The sequence below is a fragment of the Eumetopias jubatus genome, unplaced genomic scaffold (genome assembly GCF_037043125.1).
Source record: "Eumetopias jubatus isolate StellerSeaLion01/CBP00866 unplaced genomic scaffold, mEumJub1_p1.0 scaffold_9, whole genome shotgun sequence".
Taxonomy (NCBI): domain Eukaryota; kingdom Metazoa; phylum Chordata; class Mammalia; order Carnivora; family Otariidae; genus Eumetopias; species Eumetopias jubatus.
This window is the reverse complement of record NW_028274815.1, coordinates 108,919,594-108,943,843: the sequence shown is the minus strand read 5'-3', so window position 1 is coordinate 108,943,843 and position 24,250 is coordinate 108,919,594. Positions and strand designations below refer to the sequence as shown.

The window sequence follows — 24,250 nt, the reverse complement described above, 5'->3', positions numbered from 1 at the left end:
GGCGGCTCCCGGCCACCTGTATAGGCGAAGCGTGCTGGGGTTTGAAAACGGCAATGGAGGCAGCCGAGCTTCTCGGGCTTTGCGGGGACTCTATGGAGAGGCGGTTCGCCGGTGCCCCAGGCTGCTGAGCTCTCGCCGCCTGTCTCCTCGCGGCGCGGCGGCAAGGCCATGCTGGCTTCGCGCGTGGCGCGCGGCTCGTGGGGGGTCCTTCGCGGCGCGGCAGGGACGCCAGGGGTGCGGCCGGGCAAGGGGCGCGCCCGCGGGGCTCTGCTGCGCTCGGTGCCCGGCTGCCTAGGCTGCCTGGTGGAGCGCTGGTGGCTGCGCCCGGCCGCGCTCGGCCTGCGGCTGCCTGGGGCCGGCCCACGGGGCCACTGCTCTGGCGCGGGGAAGGCGGCTCCCGAGCCCGCAGCTGGAGGGGACGCCGCGGCGGAGCCCGGGAGCGGCCGATGGAGCCAGGCGAGCGCCGCCAGCCTGGTACGTACCGAGAAGGAGGCGGGGGGGGCAACCCTGGGTCGGGGTCGCGGGCCCTCACGGGGATCGGACTTGGACGTGAATAACGTGCTCTGACTGGCTCAAGTCAGACGTTTCCGTTCCAGAACTTGTAAACCGTTCCCTGAAGAGGAGTAACGGGGAGGTCATTCAGTTGGGATGAATTTCAGGGGTGCTAACCGAGTCCATCTTCAGTCTCGGCGGTCAAGTTAGAATCTCTCCTTCCCTAGCGGGATCGGCCTCAGGATATTGCATTGGTAAAAATAGTCTTGACTTGTCTTATTAAGTCAATTTTTAATTCTCTGAAGCCATTCCCCAATGTTTAGGACAAGTCAGTAGGAATCTTTAGAAAAGTATACAAGCCTGTTGGCTTGTGTAGGTTTGGTTCACTATCATCTGACTTTTGGTAACCTTATATATTATAAGATGAAAGATAAATAAGTCCTAATTAAAGGGTTCTTTAATCTCTAATTGTAGAAAAAGATTACAACTCTCTTTTTGAGGTAATGGAACGAGATATTTGTCCACTTACCTTTTGAAATATTGCCCAAGCAGAAGACACCAGAGCATGAATGTGGGAGAGCTTTTGATGTCATGTTAGCAAGACTCATGCAATTATTACATCTTCAATTGTTATGTCTTCAGTGGGCCCTTGTACTGCTTTCATCAGTTGTACAGCATGGGTTGAGGTGGCCACATCCTGGCCGGGGTCTCAGCTCCACTAATAGCTAAAGTATGTCGGGGTTTGAATGCTGGATGCTTTGAGGTTGCCATATGGTGGCTGAAGTCCTTCCCAGAACGGCAGTAGTTGGTCGAGTATGCCACAGGTTATCTGGTTGGGTAATCTGAGATTAGCTCTCTTAATTTTAATTTAGAAACTTTTGCAAATTTAATGATTAGAAATTAATGAGGTACTTTAAAATGTTTTATGTGGAGCTAAAAAGAACTCTCACTGTTCCAGTTATAGTTCTGTTGATTAATTCACCAAGTGAAATGATCAGGCTATTTGCACCTTTGTCTTTAATTTTGCGCTATGGATATTTCTGACATTAATTTTGGGACTCTCTTTTGACCTTTTCCTTTGTGATTCCTTTTTCTCAATCATGAACTATGTTGTTTTTTTATTCGCCCTCTGAGTTGCTGTAACATTGGATAAGTGTTTGACTTACTCTGTACCACATTATGGTAAACAGACTTATCTTTTTTCCTCTGGATTCTGAAACACTCTGACCTTTGAACTTAAATTTGGAATATGTTCCCAGAATTTTCCCGTTTAATTACATAATGTGGTCTACTTTCAGTTAAGGGTCCTTGAGTAGAGGTTTGTACTGCTTCTTGTTTCGTGATTGTTTCCTGGAGAATTTGAAGTTTTTCTGTAGCTTTCAATTGCAGTTTCTGCCCTCCAAACTAAGGTGAACATTTCTTACCAGCTTGTTTATAAACACAAATTTAGTATCTTTAGAGAACTGCTTTTTCTTACGGAATGGTTCATGGAATTTTAAAAGATTTCTTTAGAAATGGAAACTCACTTTTTAAAAAAATCTAAGTTAAGGTTCAGATTAATTCGTTACTGATTAAGAGTAGGGTTAGTTTGTGAGTAGATAGTCCCATGGGGTTGAGTTGGCAACCTTCACCAGTGGAGAAAAAGTCCAGGCTTTAGGGAGACGTTTTCTTGGTATTATTTCTGTATCCTGTTGGGCAGGGTATCTTAGCTCCACTAGGGCGAGGCTTTTAAAGTTGAAATATTCTCATGAAACAGATTTTGTTTGGCAAGGAAGTAATGTTCTTCATAGTAGCTGCCAAAGAGCCCTTTTGTTAGTCCCAACTTCAAACAGCTTAGCTCCAAATAAAGTTTCAAGGAATCCTAAAGCCCTCAGATTCTAGGTGGGAATCTTAACATTTCATTTTCATGGGTATTTTGAACAGATTTACAAAATTTCTCTTTATTTCCCAAGGATCTCAATCCCTATTTCCAGCCCCATTTTCTTCCAGCAATTATCCATTTAGTGATGAGATCATGGAATTAAATTTTCTTTCGTTTTCATCATATGTCCATACACTGTATAGCATTTAGCTTTCTTTTGATGGGTATGTGCAGAGGGCTTAAACATTTTAAGCCAAAATGCCTGGGGTTGATAATTTGGCTTTTTTTTTTTTTAACACTTTCTAGACTGTTTACTTGAAGTATAAGATCTTCTTGAGGTTATACTTTTAAAAAGCAGAGTGTTGTAAAGTTTGAATTCTAATCATAAAGTCCTATATTAAAGCCTTGACCTATATGGTAAATAATACATGTTTGTTCTTTTCTCTCTTTAGGAAGTATGTGTGTATATATACACACACTCTATATATAGCAGACACTTTAGTCTGTGGGCATATGACATATCTTCATCTTCTGTGTTCTGGACAGTTTTAGAGCTATGGTCTGTAAACAACAGAATGGATTTTAAAATTCAGAGTACCAAATTTAAAGTTTATGTAGCTTCTGACTCCAAAGTTAGTGTAATTTTTGGTGTATTTTTCTAATATAGTTAAAGTATGAATTCATAGCATTTAATTTAAGTTTTGTTGTCTTTTGTGTTTCAGTATGAAAACCCATGGACAATCCCAAATATGTTGTCAATGACAAGAATTGGCTTGGCCCCAGTTTTGGGCTATTTGATTATTGAAGAGGATTTTAATATTGCACTAGGAGTTTTTGCTTTAGCTGGGCTAACTGATTTGGTAAGTTGTAAATACACTCCCTCTGTTTTGCTCCCTTTTCAAATCCCAGGGTCTCTGGTACACTGAAATAGCACAGACTTAGTCTGCTTTTCCCTGGAAGGAAATCCTCAAGATGAATTTGACCTAGTACTTTGTATAAGGACTTGTCTTTAGCATCTGTGTGGGACTCTTTATTTTTTAAGTGATTTAAGGAAATGAAAGCTGTTGGGAGGCATAGGAGCGGGTGCTTTTTACTCTTGGTTTTTAACTTTTTTGTAAAAGAAAAACCCTTAGAAATTCCCAAGGAGCCAAGTATATGCTTTAGAGATAGAAATAAAGGAGAGGAGTTGTGAGACTCTTTCTATTTATTGTGATAGAAATACTCTGATCTTTACAACAGTTGGTTTTACTGTGGAGGGGGAAACAGTGGGTCAGTTATTGTGACCAGGGAGTTTGGAGAGGTCAGAGCTCAACCCAGGTTTATGCTGGTGGCAGGCTGTAGGCACCCACACAGATTTGGTTTCTGATCCCTGCTTTCCAACCCTCTGATTACCCAGCAGAAGATCCTGCCCTGGGCCAGGCATTAGGCATCCTTCCTTCTTCCACTCCCCCAGTAGGTGGACAGATGAAAAAAGAGCCCCTTTACATCACTTGTGTCAGTGTTTGGGGAGGGAGGGATTTATTCCGGTTATATCAAATTAGAACTTAGAAAATAATTTTATAACAGAAGGCAGCATATGTGTGAGATAGGCTTTTGTGGACTGACCAGCCATCAGCATGTATGACATTACTTGTATTTATCATCCACCTTGTTGCATAAGGGATTTGAAATGGCTTTTAAAATTACATGTCCTACAAAAACCCAGTTGAGGAAAGTGGTAGAAAGATAGAGGAAAAATTTAAGATTAGGGCAGGTAGCATGTAGAAATAAAGACATTATATCCTCATATAAGGCTGGTCTGAGATCCATGTGAGCATCCAGACAGGCAAGAATGATTTGATGCCTCTTCAGACTGATTTATGTTTGGAAAGTATTGCTTGATACTTATCTAGTGAGAGTGAAGATAAACTAATTTTCTATAAATAACAGTTGTGTAGTATCTGTAATGTCAGCTATTCTCTTTGAGGTTCACAGAAACAAAACTCCACCTACCCATTAGCATTGGTGAGGAATATAGAATTAAGTGAAGAATTTGCAGGGTAAACAAAGGAGGACATTGGCATTATTATCTAGCATTTCCAAATATGCATCAAAAATAGTCTCTCAAAATGGTTCCCGCTTTTTTTTCCCCAGGTTTAGCTCCTGTTTGTCACTATTTCTCCCCATTCTCACGATCTCTCTTTTTTTTGTCCCTGCTTTTATCTCTGAAGCCTGAAGGTCTCCCACTCAGACACACTCCAGGTCAAAGGCCATTATGTTGATAATGGATTTTTTAAAAAAATGTAACAGACAAGATCTTTTTTAGTTGCTGGATTTGCTTTTCTTTTGCTTGTACCTTTTTTTAGCTGCCACATGAGATTGCAATATTCACTGAACTCAAAGAGGCCTCATTTAAATTTTTCTAAATATATATGACAGTGTATGTGAAAACTTGAGCTATCTGGTACCATATTTCACATTTACTTTATGGAGGTTTTGATGCCTCTAGATTGGCCACTGGGCAGATGGCAGGAGTCATGGAGAGTTTAAGCAGGGGAATGACAAGGCCTGATTTATGTTGTATATGGGAAATAGATTGTAAGAAGGCAAGAATGGAAGCAGAGAGGCTGGTTAGGAGGCTTGCAGTTACCTAGGGGAGTGGCAGTGGTAGTAGCTTGGACTGGGGTAGGAATTTGGAGAGAAGTGAATGAGTATGGGATGTGTTTTGAAGATAGAGTTGATATGTCAGTGGATTGCATATGTGCAGTGAGAGAAATCTGTCTGATAGGCTGTTACTTTTTTGTTTTCTTTTCAACAACTGGTACATGAAGGTAACAATTTTGTTTTTGGGATGAGCCACACTCAGGGTAGGACAGAGTAGAAAAGTACCAAGAGTTGTTGTGCCTGTCAACATGGAGGCATCAGTTGGGTAGTAGTAGCTGGGAGTTAGAAGAAGTCAGGGTTAGAGATAAATTTGAGAGTTATCAGCATATGGATGGTCAAGTCTGGGTGACGTCATTTAGGCTGGGTGACGTCATTTAGGCTGGGTTGAAGAGGAGAAGGGGTCAGAGAAATGAGCAGTACGTGGAGCAATAGAAAAGGAGCCAGTAAAGGACACTGAGAAAGAACATCTGGTGAGAAAGGAAGAAAGTTAGGCCATCAGGTGTCCCAGAAGTTAAGTGAAGACAGTGCTTCATTTGTGTTGAGGTCAAGTATGCTAAAAATGTAGAATTCATTGGTGATCTTTATGAGCACCATCTCTAGAGGAGTGGGGACAATCAGAGCGGATTGGCAACAAATGTGAGGTGTAATGACAATAGACGTGGCTTTGAGAAAGTTTTGCTCTGTAGGGTATTGGGAAGTGGGTCGAGGAAGGGTAGTTTTTAAAGCTCTATATACTGGGGGAATTTTTGTTGTTAACTGGTTAATTAATGACCAGATAGAAAGGAGATTGGTGATGCAGGAGAGATGGGGGAGAAGAGAGGCAAATCACAGAAGGTGCGAGGGCCTACGATCATGAATCAGAGAAGGCAGAGAATGTGTCTGGATGCAGTAAGTAGGTGGTGGATTTGTGGGTGGGAATATAAGGGAGTGCTAACAATCTGCTTCTGTTTTTCAAGGAAAGTATGGATATGATCATGAGTTAGAGTGAGAGGCTATGGGAGTGAAGGAGGAGTAGGCTTGAAGTGAGAACAGACAGTGTGAAAAGAAAGTAAACAGGCAGGTGTGGGATTGCCAGGCAGTATTGAATGCCCGTGGGAGGTTTATGATCCCGAATTTGAAGTGAGATCAGTTAGCCCACTTAGGTATTCTTAAGCAATGGTCAGCTGGTTAGGTGCAGTCCTGGATTAAGTACATGGATAGTTGTGTGTAAGAAGGGTGGATGGAGAGTGAAGTAAGGGAGTTACAGGTGTTTGCAAAGGAGCAGTGGTGTTGATGACCTTGGAATCTAATGTCGGTAGAGGAACAGGGAGGACCAGATGGGAATGCTAGTGAAAAAGTGGAAGGTTAAGTTCCTGGAGATCAAAAACTGAATTGAAACCTGAATCGTCCAAGGCCCCAGTGCCCAGTTCTAGGTACTTTCTGTTAGACGTTGTTACATGGAGTATATTTGTAAGAAAATAGGTTCTTTCAGTTGTGTAGTAATAGCTGGTAACTGCCTTTTCCTGCGGATTTACTGCATACTAAACAAGTATTGATTCCATTATGTGCTGAAGACCATCAGCCCTTTGAGGTAGGTTATACAGATGAGGAAAAGGAAGCTTAGGCCAACTAATTTCCCCAAGGTCACATAGTAAAGGGCTGAGCCAGGACTTGAACCAGTTATGTTCTGCCAAAGAGCAAGTTCTTAACCAGTTATGTTCTGCCAGAGAGCAAGTTCTTAACCAGTTATGTTCTGCGGCCAAAGAGCAAGTTCTTAACCAGTTATGTTCTGCGGCCAAAGAGCAAGTTCTTAACGATAGGCCTGTTACGACCTTACTGGAATACTTAGATAGGACTTACTTATCCTTCAGAATGTTCATGTTAAGTTATGTCTAAATGAATTTCTCCTTGGTTCTTTCTCCTGGGAAATAGGACTAGAAAAATCAAATATTTGTTGAAGCTTGAAATTAGAGCGAGTGAAACCCAGGTAGAGACTTGGAAAGACAGAAAAATGGGAATAGGTGGTAGATACTTGATTTCAATTCATCTTGTGGCTCGAGGGTGATCAGATCTTTCCATTTCTCAAGAGAAACTAGAGATCTGGATTTTTGTGGTAAGACTTTGAATATTTAAATGTTGGCAGCTAATTTACAGTTTTAAAAGCTCTGGGCAGGTTAAGCAAAAAGCTGTTTGCAGGCCCCATTTGGCCCATTGGTAACCATGTATGACCTCTGCTTTAAAATATAATTGGTTTCTAGGAATAGTGAATCAGTAATTTGCATATCAAGATTTTTAAGTAGGCCAGGTACAGAGGATTGATTTTTTTTTTTTTTTGGTAAGATTTATGTATTTAATTTAATTTATTTCTTTTTCTTTTTTTTTTTTTTGATTTATTTATTTTGGAGGAGAGAGAGCACACACATGCAGGTGAGGGGAGGGACAGAGGGGGCGAGTCTTAAGCAGATTCCCCGCTGAATGTGGAGTTGAATGCGGAGCCCAGTATAGGGCTCGATCTCACGACCCATGAGATCATGACCTGAGCCAAAACCAAGAACTGGACACTTAACCGACTGAGCCACCCAGGCGCTCCTGAGGATTGACTTTTTTATTCACGTACAGTCAGACATGGAATTAACAGTTGCACTAAACAAAAAAGAAAAATAACATTGAAAACTTAAGAGTGTTGGATCATATTATAGAAAAGTAGGTAGGAGTGAAAATCAAAGTCTTGGAGTTAAAAGGTAGTCCTTGCAAGCAAAAGCAGCTATTTTGGCTGTAGTGAAATAATCCAAGGCTCAAAAAAGGAGGGGCTCCCAGTCCATGTTCTGTCAGCCATGCTTTATATGGGTTTTTGGGGGGTCCTTTAAATCTCTAAATTTGTGTTTGGATTCAACCCACGAAAGGGCCTTATGAAAATAGAAGAAATACCGGAAGGTCTTGAGAAAGAAAAGTACTGTGGAAAAGTGAAACTGTTTTTAGACAAGTTGGTAATTTGAAGGCTACCAGTGAAAGAATGAGAAGGTTGGGGGTAAGAAACAGAAGAGGTTTTATTAACATTTTATGAAAATACAGTTGTTATTCTGGTATCTATTAACCTTCAAGATATCTACTCTGTACTTACTATGACATTTATTTAAAAAAAACTTCTATTTTCAGTTGGATGGATTTATTGCTCGAAACTGGGCCAGTCAAAAATCAGCTTTGGGAAGTGCTCTTGATCCACTTGCTGATAAAATACTTATCAGTATCTTATATGTTAGCTTGACCTATGCAGATCTTATTCCAGGTAAGAACGCCATCATGCGTACTTTTAAATAGCATAGGGAAGAATGCCATTAGTCAGTTTAGGATTTCTCTTGACTGAGAGACAAGTAATTTTTGTTCCAAAAGTGTATTTTTCAACTTTAAACTGTTTCCCTAATTCTTAACCATTGAACTGTTTTGTCAAGCTGTTATTTTAGTTTAGAATTTATGTCCTTATTTTACTAGTAGAATCTGTTGTTTTCTTAGATTGTTTAAAGTTAAATTTAAGCAAGTATTATTTCACATTGCCAATTAATATTAGTTTAGAATTTTTTGAAACGGTATTTTATATTCTTACTTAGTGCCTGGATTTTTGAAAGCAATTTAAAGTTTTCTTAAGTCTATTACGTATTAAGTGCAGTTTAATCATAAAAAATGAGAGCTCTGAAATCCTGAAAATGTTTATAAAATTTCACATTACTAGTTTTACTTAGACATTGTTATGCAATTTCAAATTTTATATATATATATATATATATAGTTCATTATCTGAATACTCTTTCTAACAAAATATCTTTTGCTTTTTATTTTGCATGCGCTTTTCTCGTTGTTCATTTTCTATTTAAGCTGTATTTCTCAGTTTTTCTCCCTTGGTTTAGATTAAACTTAATTTCCAAGTGTTAGAAGTAGAATCTGAGCATGAAGCGAACGCTGCCACATGGTCTTTTCGATAGCATGTTATTAGTGCCATTTGATAGGAAGAAGTGTAATGGCATTTCAGTCTAGTCTCCTCAATCTAGAGGATCTTTTTCTCTCTTACTTTTAGGCTTTTAAATTCCCATACCAAATTAAAAAATAAACTGGATTAATGTTTATATTTATGTGCTTCTTTGAAAGTCAGAATTTTGGTGTATATATGGTTGGGGGTGTTGAAGGGGCAGGGGTACTCTCATTCTAATATAACTTGGGGCGGGGAAGGAACCTAAGGAACATTCTATTGACATTATTCAAGATCCAAATGATCTTGTATGTGTGTGCATGTGTGTACATACTTTCAGGCCTCCGATTTTTTAGAGTTATTTTGTATTTTGTATTATTTTACAAAGGTTGATCAGATATTTCCCTTTTGAATGAAGAAATTATAGCCAGGTTTTAGCATAATAGATAATGTTGCTGTGAGATTTACCTAAATAATCGGTGTAGGTTGCTTTGCAAGCTGAGAATTCTTTTTTGCTATTATTCTGGGAATTTCTGTCATCTCACTTCTGTGTTGGGTCTATATTTCCAAGTTCCCGTGGCTTCCTTGTTGAGAGTTTCCTTTTAGAACTTAAGAGTGCAACCTCCTGTTGTTTCCTGTGTAAGGATGCGGTGTGGCAGCTAGAGTTTTAGAGGTCCACGGTGTCTTTATTCTAAAGATACTGAAAATATTTTGTCTTTATTCTACCCTCCATACTTGATTGAGATTTGAATTGGGCATAGTTTTCAATTGCAGATCATTTTCACGCAGAATTTTGAAAACCCTGTTCTGTAGACTTCCAGGTTCCATCTTGCTGTTGAGAGGTCTCATGCCATTCTGGTACCTTTTCCTTTATATGTGGTTATGTTTTGTATTGGAAAGTTTTTAGGATTTTTTTGTTTACATTTTTTTCTAGTTGATGTTTAGAAAAAATTATCTCTCCTAAATAATTTTCTAGCTATTTCTGTGGGTACCACATTATCCCAGCACTTTTTTAAAAAAAGATTTTGTTTCTTTATTTGAGAGAGAGAGAGAGCAAGCAGGGGGAGGTGCAAAGAGAGAGGGACAAGGAGATTCTTGTGTGCGGGAGCCCGACTTGGGGCTCGATCCCACAACTTGGAGAGTCAAAACCAAGAATCGGACACTTTAACCGACTAAGCCACCCAGGTGCCCCCATCCCATTTTTTTATTGAAAAGTCTGTACTTTCCAGGCTCAGTGCAATGTCCATACATACATGGTTCCATTTCTGGGTTGACTTAGTTGTTCCCCATTTATTTGTCTGTTATTGCACTAGTACCATCCTTAATTGTTACTGCTTTGCTAAAAGTCTTGATACCTGGTAGAGCAAGTCCTTCCACCTTTGATGTTCTTACCCCTTTCCATTTTGTGTGTAAAACTTATTTTTTTAATATATTTTAAGTCTATTTATTTAAGCAATCTTTACACCCAGTATGGAGCTCAAACTCAGGACCCTGAGATCAGGACCTCCACGTTCCACCAGCTGAGCCAGCCAAGCGCCCCTTGTGTGTAAATGTTAGAATCAGCTTTTCAAGTTCCCCAGAAAAGCCTGTTGGAATTTTAATTGGGATTGCATTGAGTTTATAGGTCTATTTGAAATAATTGATATCTTGGTTAGCACTCTGGACTCTGAAATAATTGATATCTTTACAATATTGATCTTCCAGTCCACAAGCATGATATATTTACTCCATTTAGTCTTTTTAAAATGTCAGAATGTTAGTTTTCTTCAGAGGTAATAAACAATTTTGTTACTAGATTTATTCCAAGTTGCTTGGTAATTTTGATGCTTTTCTAAATGGTAGCTTTTTACTCTTTCATTTTGTAATAAGTGCCTATTGTTGATAGAATAAAAATCAATTATATTTCTGATGTTGATTTTTGTGTCGAGCAAAACTTGTTAAACTCTTATTCTAGGGGCACCTGGGTAGCTCAGTCAGTTAAGCGTCTGCCTTCAGCTCAGGTCGTGATCCTGGGGTCCTGGGATTGAGCCCCACGTCTGGCCCCCTGCTCAGCGGGAGTCTGCTTCTCCTCCCTCTGCTCCTCTCCCCCCACTCCTGCTTTCTCTCTATCAAATAAAATATTTTTAAAAACTCTTATTCTAATAATTATATAAGTAAATTCTCTTGGATTTTCTACATCCTCAATTATGTATTGTCTGTAATTAATGATAGTGTATTTCTTCTTTTCCAATTCTTTTGCCTTTTCTTTTCCATACTGCACAGTACAGTGTTGAATAGGAATGGTGTCTGTGTTTTGTTTCCAGTTTCAAAAGGAAGGTTATCAACATTTCACTATGAAATAAAATGTTTCCTATAGGGTTATATAGATATCCTTTTTTCAGGTTATGGAAGTTCACTTCTTTTGGGAGATTGCTAAGAGTTTTTATTACAATTAGATATTGAATTTTATCAAATTCTTTTTCTTCATGTATTATGAGAGTCTTTTTTTTCCTTTTAAATTGTTAATGTGTTATGGATTACATTATTGATTTTCTAATGTTAAACCAACCTGAAATTCCTGGTATAAATCCAATTTGGTCATGATAGATTATGAAAATATTGCTAAATTTAGTTTCTAATATTTTGTTGAAGATTTTGTATCAGTATTCACAAGATACTGATATATTAGGTTTTACTATCAAATTTATTTAATAGTGAAACGTTGATAACTTTCCTTTTGAAACTGGAAACAAAACACAGACACCATTCCTATTCAACACTGTACTGTGCAGTATGGAGAAGAAAAGGCAAAAGAGTTGGAAAAGAAGAAATATACTATCATTAATTACAGACAATACATAATTGAGGATGTAGAAAATCCAAGAGAATTTACATTATACTGATTTCATAATAAGAGTTAGGAAGTCTAGGTTTTTTTTCCCCATTCTTGGGAGATGTTTGTGTGAAATTGCAATATTTCTTCTTTAAATGTTTGGTTGAACTTAATTGAAGCCTTGAGGACTGGAGTTTAGGAAGGAGTTTTCAAATAGGTGATTCATTTTTTTTTGTTATAGGATGATTCAGATTTTCTGGTTCATCTTTTGTCTGTTTGGTAAGTTATGGTGTTTTTCTAAGAACTTGTCCATTACAACTACATTTATAAAGATTTACCATTAACTATTTATGGTATCCATGTTAACTTTTTGATGTCCTTAGGATATGTAGCAGTGCCCCCCTTTTCATCCTGATTTATTAGTTATTTGTCCCATCTTTGGTTTTTTCCCTTTAATTGTCTTAACAGAGGGGTGTCAGTTTTATGAATCTTTTCAAAGAACCGACTTTGGGCTTTGTCTGATATCCTTACTACTTCATTAAATCTTGCTCTTTTATTTCTTTCTCCAGGTTTCCCTTGTTGTTCTTTTTCCAAATTCTTTAGATCGGTTCTGTTTAGTAGAAATATAACGGGAGCCATATATGTAATTTTAAAATTTTCCAGTAGCTATATTGAAAAAGGGAACAGGTGAAAATAATTTTAATAACATTTAACCTACTAGATCAAAAATATTATCATTTCAATGTGTAATCCATAAAAAATTAGTGAATTTTTCTTCATACTATGCTCTCAAAAGCCAGTGTCTAGTTTTCATTTTACATTTCTCATTCAGACCAGCCACATTTCAGGTGCTTTATTTTCCCACGTGGCTAGTGGCTGTTGTATTGAACAGTACAGCTGTAGATGAATATTTAACTCATTTCTTTCAGCTTTTCTTTTCTAAAGTTGGCATTTAGGGCTGTACATGTTCTATATATAACGATTTGGTCAAATTTTAAATCCTGACATTTAAATGTTTACTGACTTCTTTTTTCTGTTTGGTAGCTGTTTGTCAGTTACTGAGAGAGAGAGTAGGTTAGTTTCCTTTGTGTTTAGTTTTCCATTATTTTTCTTTGTAGTCTGATTTTTGCTTTGTGTCTTTGAAGTCCTGCTGTTAAGTGCATATACATTAGATGTTTTTGTCTTCTTGGTAGATTGACTGTTTTATTATGAAGTGTGACCCCTCCATATCTTCAATAATGATCAGGTCAATGTTTCCCTGTTAGATAAATCACTTTCAATTTTTCTGTATCTTTATATTTTAGATATTTCTTATACATAGCAGAAAGACAGATGGGTTTTCTTTATTTTTATCCAGTCTAAAAATATTTTATCTTTCAACTGGAACATTTAATCCATTAACATTTACTGTGATTACTATTATTTGTGTAGCAGTCTTCCATTTTATGTGTTTCATTTGGCTCATATGTGCTTTTCAACATCTGTAAAGATTTTTTTATCATTATACTTGTTTTCCCTCTGTGCCAGTTTGGCTGTTATACTCTGTTTCCATTTAGTTATTTTCAGAATTATATCATTCAACCTTATCAGAGTTCAGTGTTAATGAATCTGCACTCTGGGCCCTGCTTGAGCTCCATTTACTGCTTTCTCACCTTTGGTTATTGTTGCCATACTTTAATTTTATATACTTCTTAAACATTGTTTGATGTATCTCAGACCTTCCATCTTGGGATCATTTTCCTTTCATCTGAAGTATATCTTTAGAAATTCTCTTAATATTGGTCAACTGGTGGTACATTCTTGCCTTTGTTTCTCTGAAAATATTTTTATTTTTGCCTTTATTCTTTTGTATGTGTGAGGATATTAAGTTCCACTCTCCAAGCAGATTTCAATTAATACAATACAGTATAATCAACTACAGTCACCATATTATACATTAGATCCTCAGACTTCATTCATCTTAAAAGTGGAAGTTTGCACCCTTTTATCAACCTCTCCCTATTTCTCCCGTCCTCCAGCCTCTGGCAGCCACTTTTTTCCTTGCTATTTCTATTTCAACTTTTATTTTATTTTTATGTTTATTTTATTTTTTTTCCCACATGTAAGTGATCCTGGGCAGTATTTGTCTTTCTCTGATTTTGCCTTTGTTCTTGAAAGATATTTTTATTGAGTATAGAAGTCTGGGTTGGTAGTCATTTCAGCACATATATCGTACAATTTTCATTTCTGTTGTTGGTATAAAAGAAACTGCTAATCCATTCTTTTTTTGAAGTTAACTGTTTCTACTCTGGCTGCTTTTAAGATTTTCTCTTTGTCTTTGGGGTTTTCCATGGTTTCATAGTAATATATCTTGGTATGAGTTTATTTTTTATTTATCTTGCTTGGGATTTCTTGGGCTTTTTATGGTACCTTTAATCAGTTCAAATTAAAGTAATTCTTACTAACAAACGTAGAACTGAGAAATTTGTCTTCTCTCCTCATTCTCTTTGTGACTTTGTCTTTTTATTCCTTCACTGTCATTTTAGGCGTGTTTTAGGGGGAGAGCTGTATATATGTTATTTCGCATCTTCTTACTTTTATACTGCCTGCATTTTTGTAAAAGTTCCATCCACCTTCATCTGAATAGCTGTTTCCTCAAGGGTAAGAAATGTGCTTTCTTCCTCAGCTAGGAAAATAAATAATTCTGCTTTTTTCTTGCTTTTTCTATGGGAGGAGCGATTAGGAAGAAAACAACTTGATTTGTTACATTTGTAGCAGTCTGGGACGTGAGTCTAAGTTAATTTCTACTTTTGTGCATTTGTTTTGCCACATTTACTAAATTACGACTCTCCTATATCTTGTATTATTTCTGGTTTGCCGTATAGCAAATGCTTATTGCTGGTTTGAATCAATTTCTGGAATAATTATTCTGTTATTTCTCAGTGCAATAGCCTATGGTATTGATAATGAGCACTTGTGATATGTAAAAGTGACTTTGTTTTATTAATTTCTCCTGAATACTAAAAAATTAGCCTCTAATGTACCTCTTTATTGCAGACATTACCTATTTCACAATGGGTTAGCAAGTAGGGAGGAAAACCTTGGAGCAACCCCTGACATGTTTTATACACTCTTATCCTCACTAACACACTATTATACTCTGATAGGCAAAATGAAAGCTGTTTTAGCCCTGGAAGAAAAGGGAAGGGAAGGCTAGAGAGAAAGGAGGAGCAGTTAGAAGATGCAAAAGCCAGGGAGAGGCCTTAGAGATCACCTGGTGAGGCAGGGTCCCAGCCTGGCTGTGCATGCGAATCCCCCAAGGAGCTTTCTTTTTTTTTTTTTTTAAGATTTTATTTATTCATTTGAGACACAGAGATATGGGCGGGGGGGGAGAGCATGAGCAGGGAGAGAGGCAGAGGGAGAGGGAGAAGCAGGCTTCCCGCTGAGCCAGGAGCCCGACGTGGGGCTCGATCCCAGGACCCTGGGATTATGACCTGAGCCGAAGGCAGCCACTTAACCATCTGAACCACCCAGGCGCCCCTCCCCAAGGAGCTTTCATCTGTGCATCTGTGAAGCTCTCCCAAGGTGATTCTGTGGTGGGCAGTCAGTTTGGAGAACACTTGATTTTTGTTAACTTTCCTTTCTCCTCCAGGCTGTTACAGAAGGTAAGCTGAGTCCGGAGATGCTAATTGCGACTCACACGGCTGGGTTGGAGCCTCGTACACTGACCTGAGCATAGGCTGTGAATTGCATAGACCTAGGTTCCTTCCCTAGGTCTCTGGCTGTACTGCTTCCTATACTGTTTACAGGGGGTACAGTACTAGTCCTGGCTGTACTACCCACTGACCGGTGACCTTGGCCAGCTTATATAATTTGCCTAAGGCCTTGTTTTCCTCATTTGTAAAATGGGGATGATGATGGTCCCTGTTTTGTGGAGTTGATATATAGGTTAAATGATAATATGTATGAGATGCTTAAAACCGTGCCAGATATTCAATAAATGGTAATGTGGGTTGTTACTAGTTAGAACAAGAACCCAAGTCCTTGCAGCGTATTGAATTGCCTCATCTCTTTTGCAGAAACTTCTTATTTAGGATTAAGTCCTAGTCTCTTTTTCCCTGTGATGATGAAGTACACTAACAGGTGTTTACTCTCTTCTAAAGTTGTGTTTAGGAGGTTTACTCTATGCAATTTGCATGAGTTTGCTGTGGCTTAAAATCTGATGGTTAGATTTTGCCAGCTAATGATTGCTGTAGAAAAGTCTGTTTTATAGACACAAAAAAATGCTCCTAAAAATCGTGGCTGGCTTGTTTTGTTATTTGGCTCATACAGCTGTGTCTTCTGTGTGCTCCAGATGCCATGACTTGAGTGGTAGATAAGCATTTTCTCTTTCAAACAGTCTTATCATCAAGGACTAGACCAACGATCTATACTTAACATCATAGTCGTAACCAACAGAGATTTAAATTGTAATCTGTAATTAAGATTTTGCTCAAGTTGCAGAATGAATAGAATGTCAGAACTGGGGAGGACCATAAATATGATCTCCAAAGTAATTCATAGAAGAGCTGTTTGGAAGTATTATGGAAGGGGTACACATGACCCTGTTATTTTAGTTTGAAACAATTGTCAGGATTTTTTTCTTTTTTAAAAAAATATTTTTTCTAATAAAAGCAATATATGTTCATAGTTAAGACTTCCGATAGCATAGAAGGATGTGAAAGGAAACAAGACCTCTGCCCTCCCATTGTTACTCAACAAGGGGGCAGGGGTTCTTTTGGGTATCAGTCTAAAATATTTTGCTGGCTCTGACTTTGGGGCCATGCTATAGAATCTTGTAGGGGGGGGGAGGAGCAGAGGGGGAGAGAGAATCTTTTTTTTTTTTTTTAATGTTATGGTAATCACCATAGATCACATCAGTAGTTTTTGATGGGAGAGAGAGAATCTTAAGCAGGCTCCATGCTCAGCATGGAGCCTAACATGGGGCTCGATCTGATGACCTTGAGATCATGACCTGAGCCTAAATCAAGAGTTGGACTCTTAACTGACTGAGCCACCCAGGCGCTGCCATGCTATAGAATCTTAAGAATAATGAGAAAAGTATTGACAGATTGAATCCTTTTTAAGTTAGAATTCATTGAATGAATGGGGCAGGAGAAGAAATAGCAATTACCTGGGAGGTAATTGGTCAGTAGGAACTGACCAAACAGGAATGAAAATATTTGGCTTTTCCACAAGTGTTACGTGCAGAAAATTTTACTGCTTATAAAATAGTCTAGAATGTAGAAGCCGTCAGAGCTCCTGAGTCGGCATAGTAGTTTGAGTCTTCCAGTATCTTTTCCAGTCTCTACCATCTCATTCATTCCATAGGTAAGTATAGTAAGCATGGGGATCAGTTTTCCAAATTCACAAGGCTGAGAGGTCACAAAGGACATAGTGGGGGATGAGTACATTTGACACTAATACTTACCTACAGCTTAAAAACATGCAAGAAGGAAAAAAGGCAAGAGGATTGACATTCTGAAAGGCAGACGTAGTCCTTCACTTGGTTTGAGGGTAGGTGGAAGAAGAATATAAAAATCAGTGGTTCACTACAAGGACCCTAAACCAAATCGATAAGTATTTATTTACAACATTTTTATTTCTGTGAAGTACCAGTTCCTAAGGCTGAATGAGGCTTTATTGTATGTGTAATATCAGTAAGTTTCAAAATCCCAGTCAAAATTGTTTTATTTTTGATTTTCAGTTCCACTTACTTATATGATAATTTCAAGAGACGTAATGCTGATAGCTGCTGTTTTTTACGTCAGATACCGAACTCTTCCAACACCGGTGAGTCTGTTTAAAAAAAAATCCTTTTATTATTACTTATAACTTAAGGCAGAAAACCCCCAAAAACCCACTGTGTTGTATCCCGAGTTCCACTTTATGGGAGTAATTTATGGCCATTATTTTTTGATCCTTTTTTCAAGAATTTTTTTAAAACCACACATGTGTCCTCTTGCTATTTGAATCACCCACAATGGTAGTTGTTCAGTGAAAACATGAATGAACAATTTTAAAAAGGCATGTATATGAGTCAGAACCTTTTTAGTTGATAGCACATAAAACCCAGACCAGCTCTGCCCTGTCCCTAGCAGCAAACTGTTAGGAGTGTGTGTGTAACCAAGCCCCCTTGCTGCCTGATTTAGCCTCTACCATGGACTGTCTGGAACTAGTTTTTAAAATCACAGTTGTGTGAACACAGAATGGTTTGTTTGCATATTTGTTCATTGCTCTGCAGATACTTGAGCACGTAGGCATAGCATAATAACCTTATCTTTTGGTTCTCGATCCAGTGAAAATAGCAGGATCTTAGTCATTTTATTTTTAGTCTATGAAAAAAAATAGCAATAGGGGAGATTTATTGAGTTTATTTAGAGAACAGATGTCGTCAGGCAGACTTTAGGATAGTTACTGTGTTAGAGTTTTCTAGGGATTGAGTAATCTATAAATTAAAAGTCTGTTTTCAGTAACCTGTGTATGATTTATAAGGAATATAGACACTGCTCATTTAGGGTAATAAAAGAAGATGCAGATAGAGGGCTTGTCTAGCATGGAGCCAGGCATATGGTGCAAATATTCAGTAACTGTTACCTACATATAATAACAAAATGATTGTTTTAAATTTGAATGATAAATTGAATAAACTTTATCTTTTTGTCCTCTGCCAGCGAACACTTTCTAAGTATTTCAATCCTTGCTATGCCACTGCTAGGTTAAAACCAACCTTCATCAGCAAGGTAAGAGACACGCACATCCTTTTAAGTTATTCCCTTGTAAATGTTTATTATAATGAATACAAACCTCAGTCTGCAGCAGCTGAAAATGGGACATATCTCAGTGCACTGACTGTAGGAGATAGAGTGAGGTCATTAACCCAGTTCTTTTGTCCTTTGAGCTTTTTGGGTCTTCAGTGTATGTATTGTGTTTTGCATTGGTGGTCTGAGCATTTGAGTCCCCAGATGAGGTATTAGGGTCACCGTTTGGGGAAGGGGGGAGGGGGTGGAAATGTAATCGTATCTTGCTTGAGCTATAGAGAAATTACGGAGGTTCCTTTGTAGTTTCATTACCCTCCTTTCTGTGGTGAAAACACCGTAAAATCGGGCCCTTCGTTTTCACCATTGACTGTTACATGGAAAGGATAGGAAAAAGTTGTACTTACTCATAAACAGCTGCTACTCTTAGTTATTCGTCCTGTTTTCCCGAGCCCCTTTCAGCACAGGAACTGTGCCAGTCTTTGCATACAGAGAACACACCATTAATGCCTCTCGAGGTGTTTTTGTTTTCCTAGTAGCCTTGATAAGTTCGTTCTAATCATCCTTTTGTCCTGTCCCTGTGACAGAAGTTTAACAGGTTAGGGACACAGATCATCTTTGGGACAGAGGGGTTGTTACTGTTATATCTCAGACTCCTGGGGTGGGCTTTTACCTACACTTACGGGGTTTTGTTTTTTTGTTTTTTTAGATTCAAGTGACTTACGTTTGTATCAGGTATAGCAGTTAAGAGTGTAGCACTGCTTAGAAAGGGACCCAGAGAGGTGCAAGAAGTTCTCCAGACAACTTTATTACTTAATTTTTTAAGATGAAGTGGAATCCTTGTCTGTTGGTTGCAGAATGGACGGTAGAACAGAGATGCTTCTGTGCACATTTCCCACGGCTTCATCCTTCACACCCTCTTCTCCAGCACGCTACTCAGGATGAGTAGGCAGTCTCCAGCGCGTTTTTGGTTCTGTTTTCATCCTTCTCTCCTCCATGCTGTTTTGTAGGGTAGGGGAACATACTGACTTCTTCCAGAGCCTCTTGTCATGGAGATGAATGCATTTCAATTTTCTGACCTCCTAGGGTTTGACATTTGGGCAAATGAAGGAGAGCACTGGATGAAGTGCTGGGGAGTCTAGGTTCTGGGTTCGGTCCTGTAACCTGCTATGACTGCAGGCAAGTCACTTAGCTCATTACATTTTCACCGGTGAAGTGGTAGCTTTATTATTTCCGTATCCACAGGGCTATTTTAACAGACAACTGAAAAAAGGCCAAGAACGTTTCAACATTATTAAATTGCTGTGGAAATTCAAGGTTGTAGTATTTTCTGACGGATGCCCTTATCCTCACTGGACAGGGCACCTGTGCAGACAGATGAGCCAGTTAGTGAATGCCAGCTTCTTTGGCAAGGATATTACAACACCAAGCACGCCGAGGGTACATCATGTTACAGCATGATGGGCTGTGCCTTTGTCTCTTGAGCTTGAAGCAGGGTCTCCTTGGCACTGTTCGTTCATGACTTTTTTTTTTTTTTTTTTTAGGTAAACACAGCAGTCCAGTTAATCTTGGTGGCAGCTTCTTTGGCAGCTCCGGTTTTCAATTATGCTGACAGCATTTATCTTCAGATACTGTGGTAAGCTAAGTGTAGAATTACTCTCTGAGAATGTTAACAACATGGCTTATTGTGACAGTCTTAGAATTACTTGGTTCTTACCATGTTTATGGAGCACTAACCGAGTAAAGTTGGGGGCTATATTTTATGACATACTATTCTGAAGTTTACTATCATGCGTGGGATATAGAAATTACAGGAGTTTTCGTGCAAGTTAAAAGGGATGAGAGGTATAGATAAAGTATTGGGGTTTTGGAGGAGGGAAGGATACTTGATTCCAGGTAGGGAGAAGAGGGAAAGCCTCAGGAAGGAAGTGGCACTTGAGCAAGAGGCCTAGTGGGTTTACACAGGGAGAGACTGGGGGAGGTCACTGGGGGTGAAGGACGGACTCTGAACAAGGTCAGGTATAGGAGAGTGGGTAGGGGAGAGTGCATCCAGCCTAGTGGCACAGGGGCATAGTGGGATGGAAACTTGGAGAAAAGAGTTTGATTTTTATCTTATTATCCTTACTTAATAGCTTTGAAATGTATCACCATGAAAATGTGTCAAATACAATCTGTCAGAGTCCACATGTGCCACACTGAACTTGAAGCACTGTATTTTATGTTTTAGTACACTTTAACTCTAATTAAAGTCTTGCTTGATGCAGTCTGAGCCAGAGTCAGTTGAGCTAAAGATGGTATACACGCTAAACATTTTATTTTCTAAAATATGTATGTACATTTTTTCTGATTCATCCTACATCTTTTGATAGAGGACCGATGCCTTTTTTTTTTGAGTATCGGTCTGTGGGAGTTTTCTCTTTCTTGACTAAACTACATCCATAGTACAACCTCTCTCTCACGTTTTTATTTTCTGTTTCTTTAAAGTGATATAGGAACATTTACAAAGCAATCTAAGTATAGAAACTTTCTAGATTTTTACCATTTTTCTCTAACCTTTCAACAGTCATATTGCCTACTTTGACAGTTTTTAGCAACTCACCTTGTTGTAAAGTATTTCCAAAGTACCCCATTTAGTTCTCAAATATAGCAGCTCTTCCTGCATGTATGTTGCATTGGTTTAGGTGTGAATTTAGATGATCGAACTGGCATAGACAGCTTTGGGATCAAACAGAGTTTCCTTGATCTCCCGCTCAGCTGGTGGAAGCAGACACGCACAGGTGCACTAAAAAGTAACCCGCTAGGCCACGAGCACTCAGCAAGCCATGCACATCACTCATGGAACTTCAAAGAGAATCTGGTGAATCTGGCAGTTAACTTAAGGAAAAATCATTAAAAAAACAAACAAACAAACAAAAGCTGGATTTTATTTTGACTCAGATAATTCTGCAGGAAATAAAAGCCCAATACCCTTGGCAGCAGGGAGCAGTGGAAAGAGCACAGGGGCTCTGGACGAGGCTCAGACACGGTTCTGTGGCCCTGAGCAAAGTTCCCCGGGGCTTCATCTGCTGCTCTGTAAGAGAAGGTTGCTGTGAAAAGAAAATGGTGGCATAAGACAGACACCTAGAATAACGGCTGGGTAGAGGTGACAGTGGCCAGTATTGTTTTTTTCGGGCTCGTTAACTAGATTCTGTTTGAGATTATCTTAAAAGCAGCAGCTTTAGATTCCTGGAGCTAAAAAAGAATCCCACGCATGGCCTTTTTGCTTTTTAAATAACTCTATTAAATGTATTCTTTGTGATTCTCGTGGTTACTGTGTCTTAGACTTGACAACTAAACTTTCTTTCTTTCTTCCAAAAAAGGTGTTTCACAGCTTTCACCACAGCTGCGTCAGCTTACAGTTACTATCATTACGGTCGAAAAACTGTTCAGGTGATAAAAGGCAGATGAAAGCCATCCATCATCATTAGTGAGGAAGCGGTATACGTCGTCGGTGGCAGGGCGAGGGGAAAGCTACAGGAGCTTCCGTAGTTCGGGGTTCAGCTTGAAAAAGGACTTGTCAGAACAAACCATGTCATCAAAATTTAAGTAATGTGCTTTGAAAATAAGCTTGATCATGGGCATATGCAGAATTTCCTATGTATTTTTAAATACAAATAAAACTAATTTAGAATTTTTTATCTTAGGTTTCTTGATTAATTTATAAGGTACCAATTATTCCAATTATCGTCAGTCACTTTTTAACGCATTTTTAAGAAACCTAGTCTAGAGCATGGAAACTGAAGAGTTGCCACCTCTGTTTAACAGAATTTAGATGGCTTACAAAGCACTAGGGAATTTACTGGGTTTAAGTATCTATCCGACACAACTTGGCTACACAGTCTTATGTTTGATTTTTAGAACTGTGTACACATAATAGTTCGTGTGGTTAATATTTGATCATTTAGGATAATGCCAATAAAGGTAGCTTAGTTGTGGATGAAGTAAACTTGTAAAGATATTTAAAATGCAGTAAGTTTTGAAAATAACAAGGTCACAACAGAAGGTACTGAAGTTCAAGTTCAGTAGTCTTCCAACCTCTCAGGTGCCTAATAGTCTATGTATCAGGATAGCAAGTGACAAAGGTGGTTGAAATATGAAAGCATGTCCATTAGCCTACACCGTCCAGGAGGCAGTGAGTTATAACATGCCTTCCGCTGTTTCTAACGTAGCAATGTTTGTATGATGTTGGAACCTGTACTCACATGTTTTGTAAATAATATGAAACTGTATATTTTTCAAAGGTTTTTTAAATTTTGAGGTATCTTTTGTTAAGATGTTAAAGGAATAAAAGAGCTGGGAAAGTGCCTTCAGTGGTGGTGTTCTGTTTAACACGCTATGATCCTCACTGTTGAAGTTTTCTGATTCCTGAAGTCCATTCAGATGCATCACTTGCACTTACGTTGTAACAATAATTTGTTTGTGAGCACCTGACTTAAAGCCCTTACGCTCACTACACTGTCACGTTTGGAAGAGTGGGAGGCGCGGAGAGAGGGAAGAGGGAACACGATGGCTGTTGCTGGTTGCTTCCTCTCACTGGTGGAGGCCTGTTGCTGCCCACCGTCCCAAGTGTCCTGTGGAATTGTGCGGTGAGCTTATCCCAACAGAGCTTGTCGAGCTGTGTTAAATTAAGATGGGAAGTTATAAGCAAAATTCATGCCTGTTGGCGGTGGCCTCCTGGGATCAGCGTGCCCCTCTGGTGCCTTTGGTCCTGGCTGCCTGGTTCCCAGGTTAGCAGCCGAGTTGCCGTTGGCTTGAAATGCACTGAAGCCTGCAGCAGGGGACCGTGTCACTGAATCCGGTGGAGGGTGGAGGGAGGGAAGGGGAGGATGGCCTGTGGCTGGCCGTTCTCCCCTTCTGGAGCCCCCTGTGTAGTCTCCTAGCTTGGGAGGCGGTGAGGCTAGAGGTGGAATTCCCACCCAAGAGGCACATTGGACACATCTTGGCACTAGCAAAGTGGGAGCACAAAGTGAGAGAACTCGACATAAAGTAATTATGGGAGAAATGAGGGTTTTGCACTTCGTTTATTTCCTGGTTCAGTGTTGATGCTATTTGGAATTATGTCTTGGGCCCATAGTCTCTTTAGCATGACGGTCTTAATCTGGCTCTGGTTAATAAACCTCAACGCTAAGAAAAATGGTGCCAGTTTCTTGAGGGTTTTGGATATTGGACTGTTACACAACATGAATTCTGCTAGTTTACAAAACACTGGAACTGTATTAGGCATGTTTGTATATTCACACAGAGCCAAGCACGACAAATTCATTTTGGTGCCTCCATATAACGGATTCAATCCTGATAGTAAGCTAAAAAGGGCATTGAGATGATTAGGTGTCTGTAGTCCAAGCTAGTCACATTTTTGGCTTTTGCTTTCCAATTTTTAATCAGGAGCTGGTAGATATCTTAAAAGATTGCTTAGTCCAGTTCTCTTGGTTACATATCTGATGAAACTTGGGATCCACCTTAGAATTTTGGGAAGCCTTTTCAAAACTTCAAACACCTATTGAGGTCAAACTTGGATATACTGAGTTTCTGCAGCATGGTTTTGGAAATGATACGTGGGAATCAAACTTGACTTTTGGGTTTTGTTTTTGTTCTTTTTAAAGATCTTATTTATTTATTTGAGAGAGGGAGAGGGAACACAAGCAGGGGCGAGTGGCAGAAGCAGACTCCTCACTGAGCAGGGGGCC

The 24,250-nt window shown here is 39.1% G+C and overlaps 1 protein-coding gene across 1 annotated transcript; it reads left to right on the top strand.

Annotated features, from left to right (window-relative positions):
* The first annotated feature begins 8 nt into the window (after positions 1-8).
* CRLS1 (cardiolipin synthase 1) lies at positions 9-22,868 on the top strand. The gene is made up of 7 exons (XM_028113015.2): positions 9-474; positions 3,076-3,213; positions 8,132-8,261; positions 17,474-17,559; positions 18,441-18,509; positions 20,069-20,160; positions 21,884-22,868. The coding sequence occupies exons 1-7, from the start codon at positions 169-171 to the stop codon at positions 21,969-21,971; spliced, it is 909 nt and encodes a 302-aa protein (XP_027968816.1). The 5' UTR covers positions 9-168; the 3' UTR covers positions 21,972-22,868.
* Positions 22,869-24,250: the final 1,382 nt, after the last annotated feature.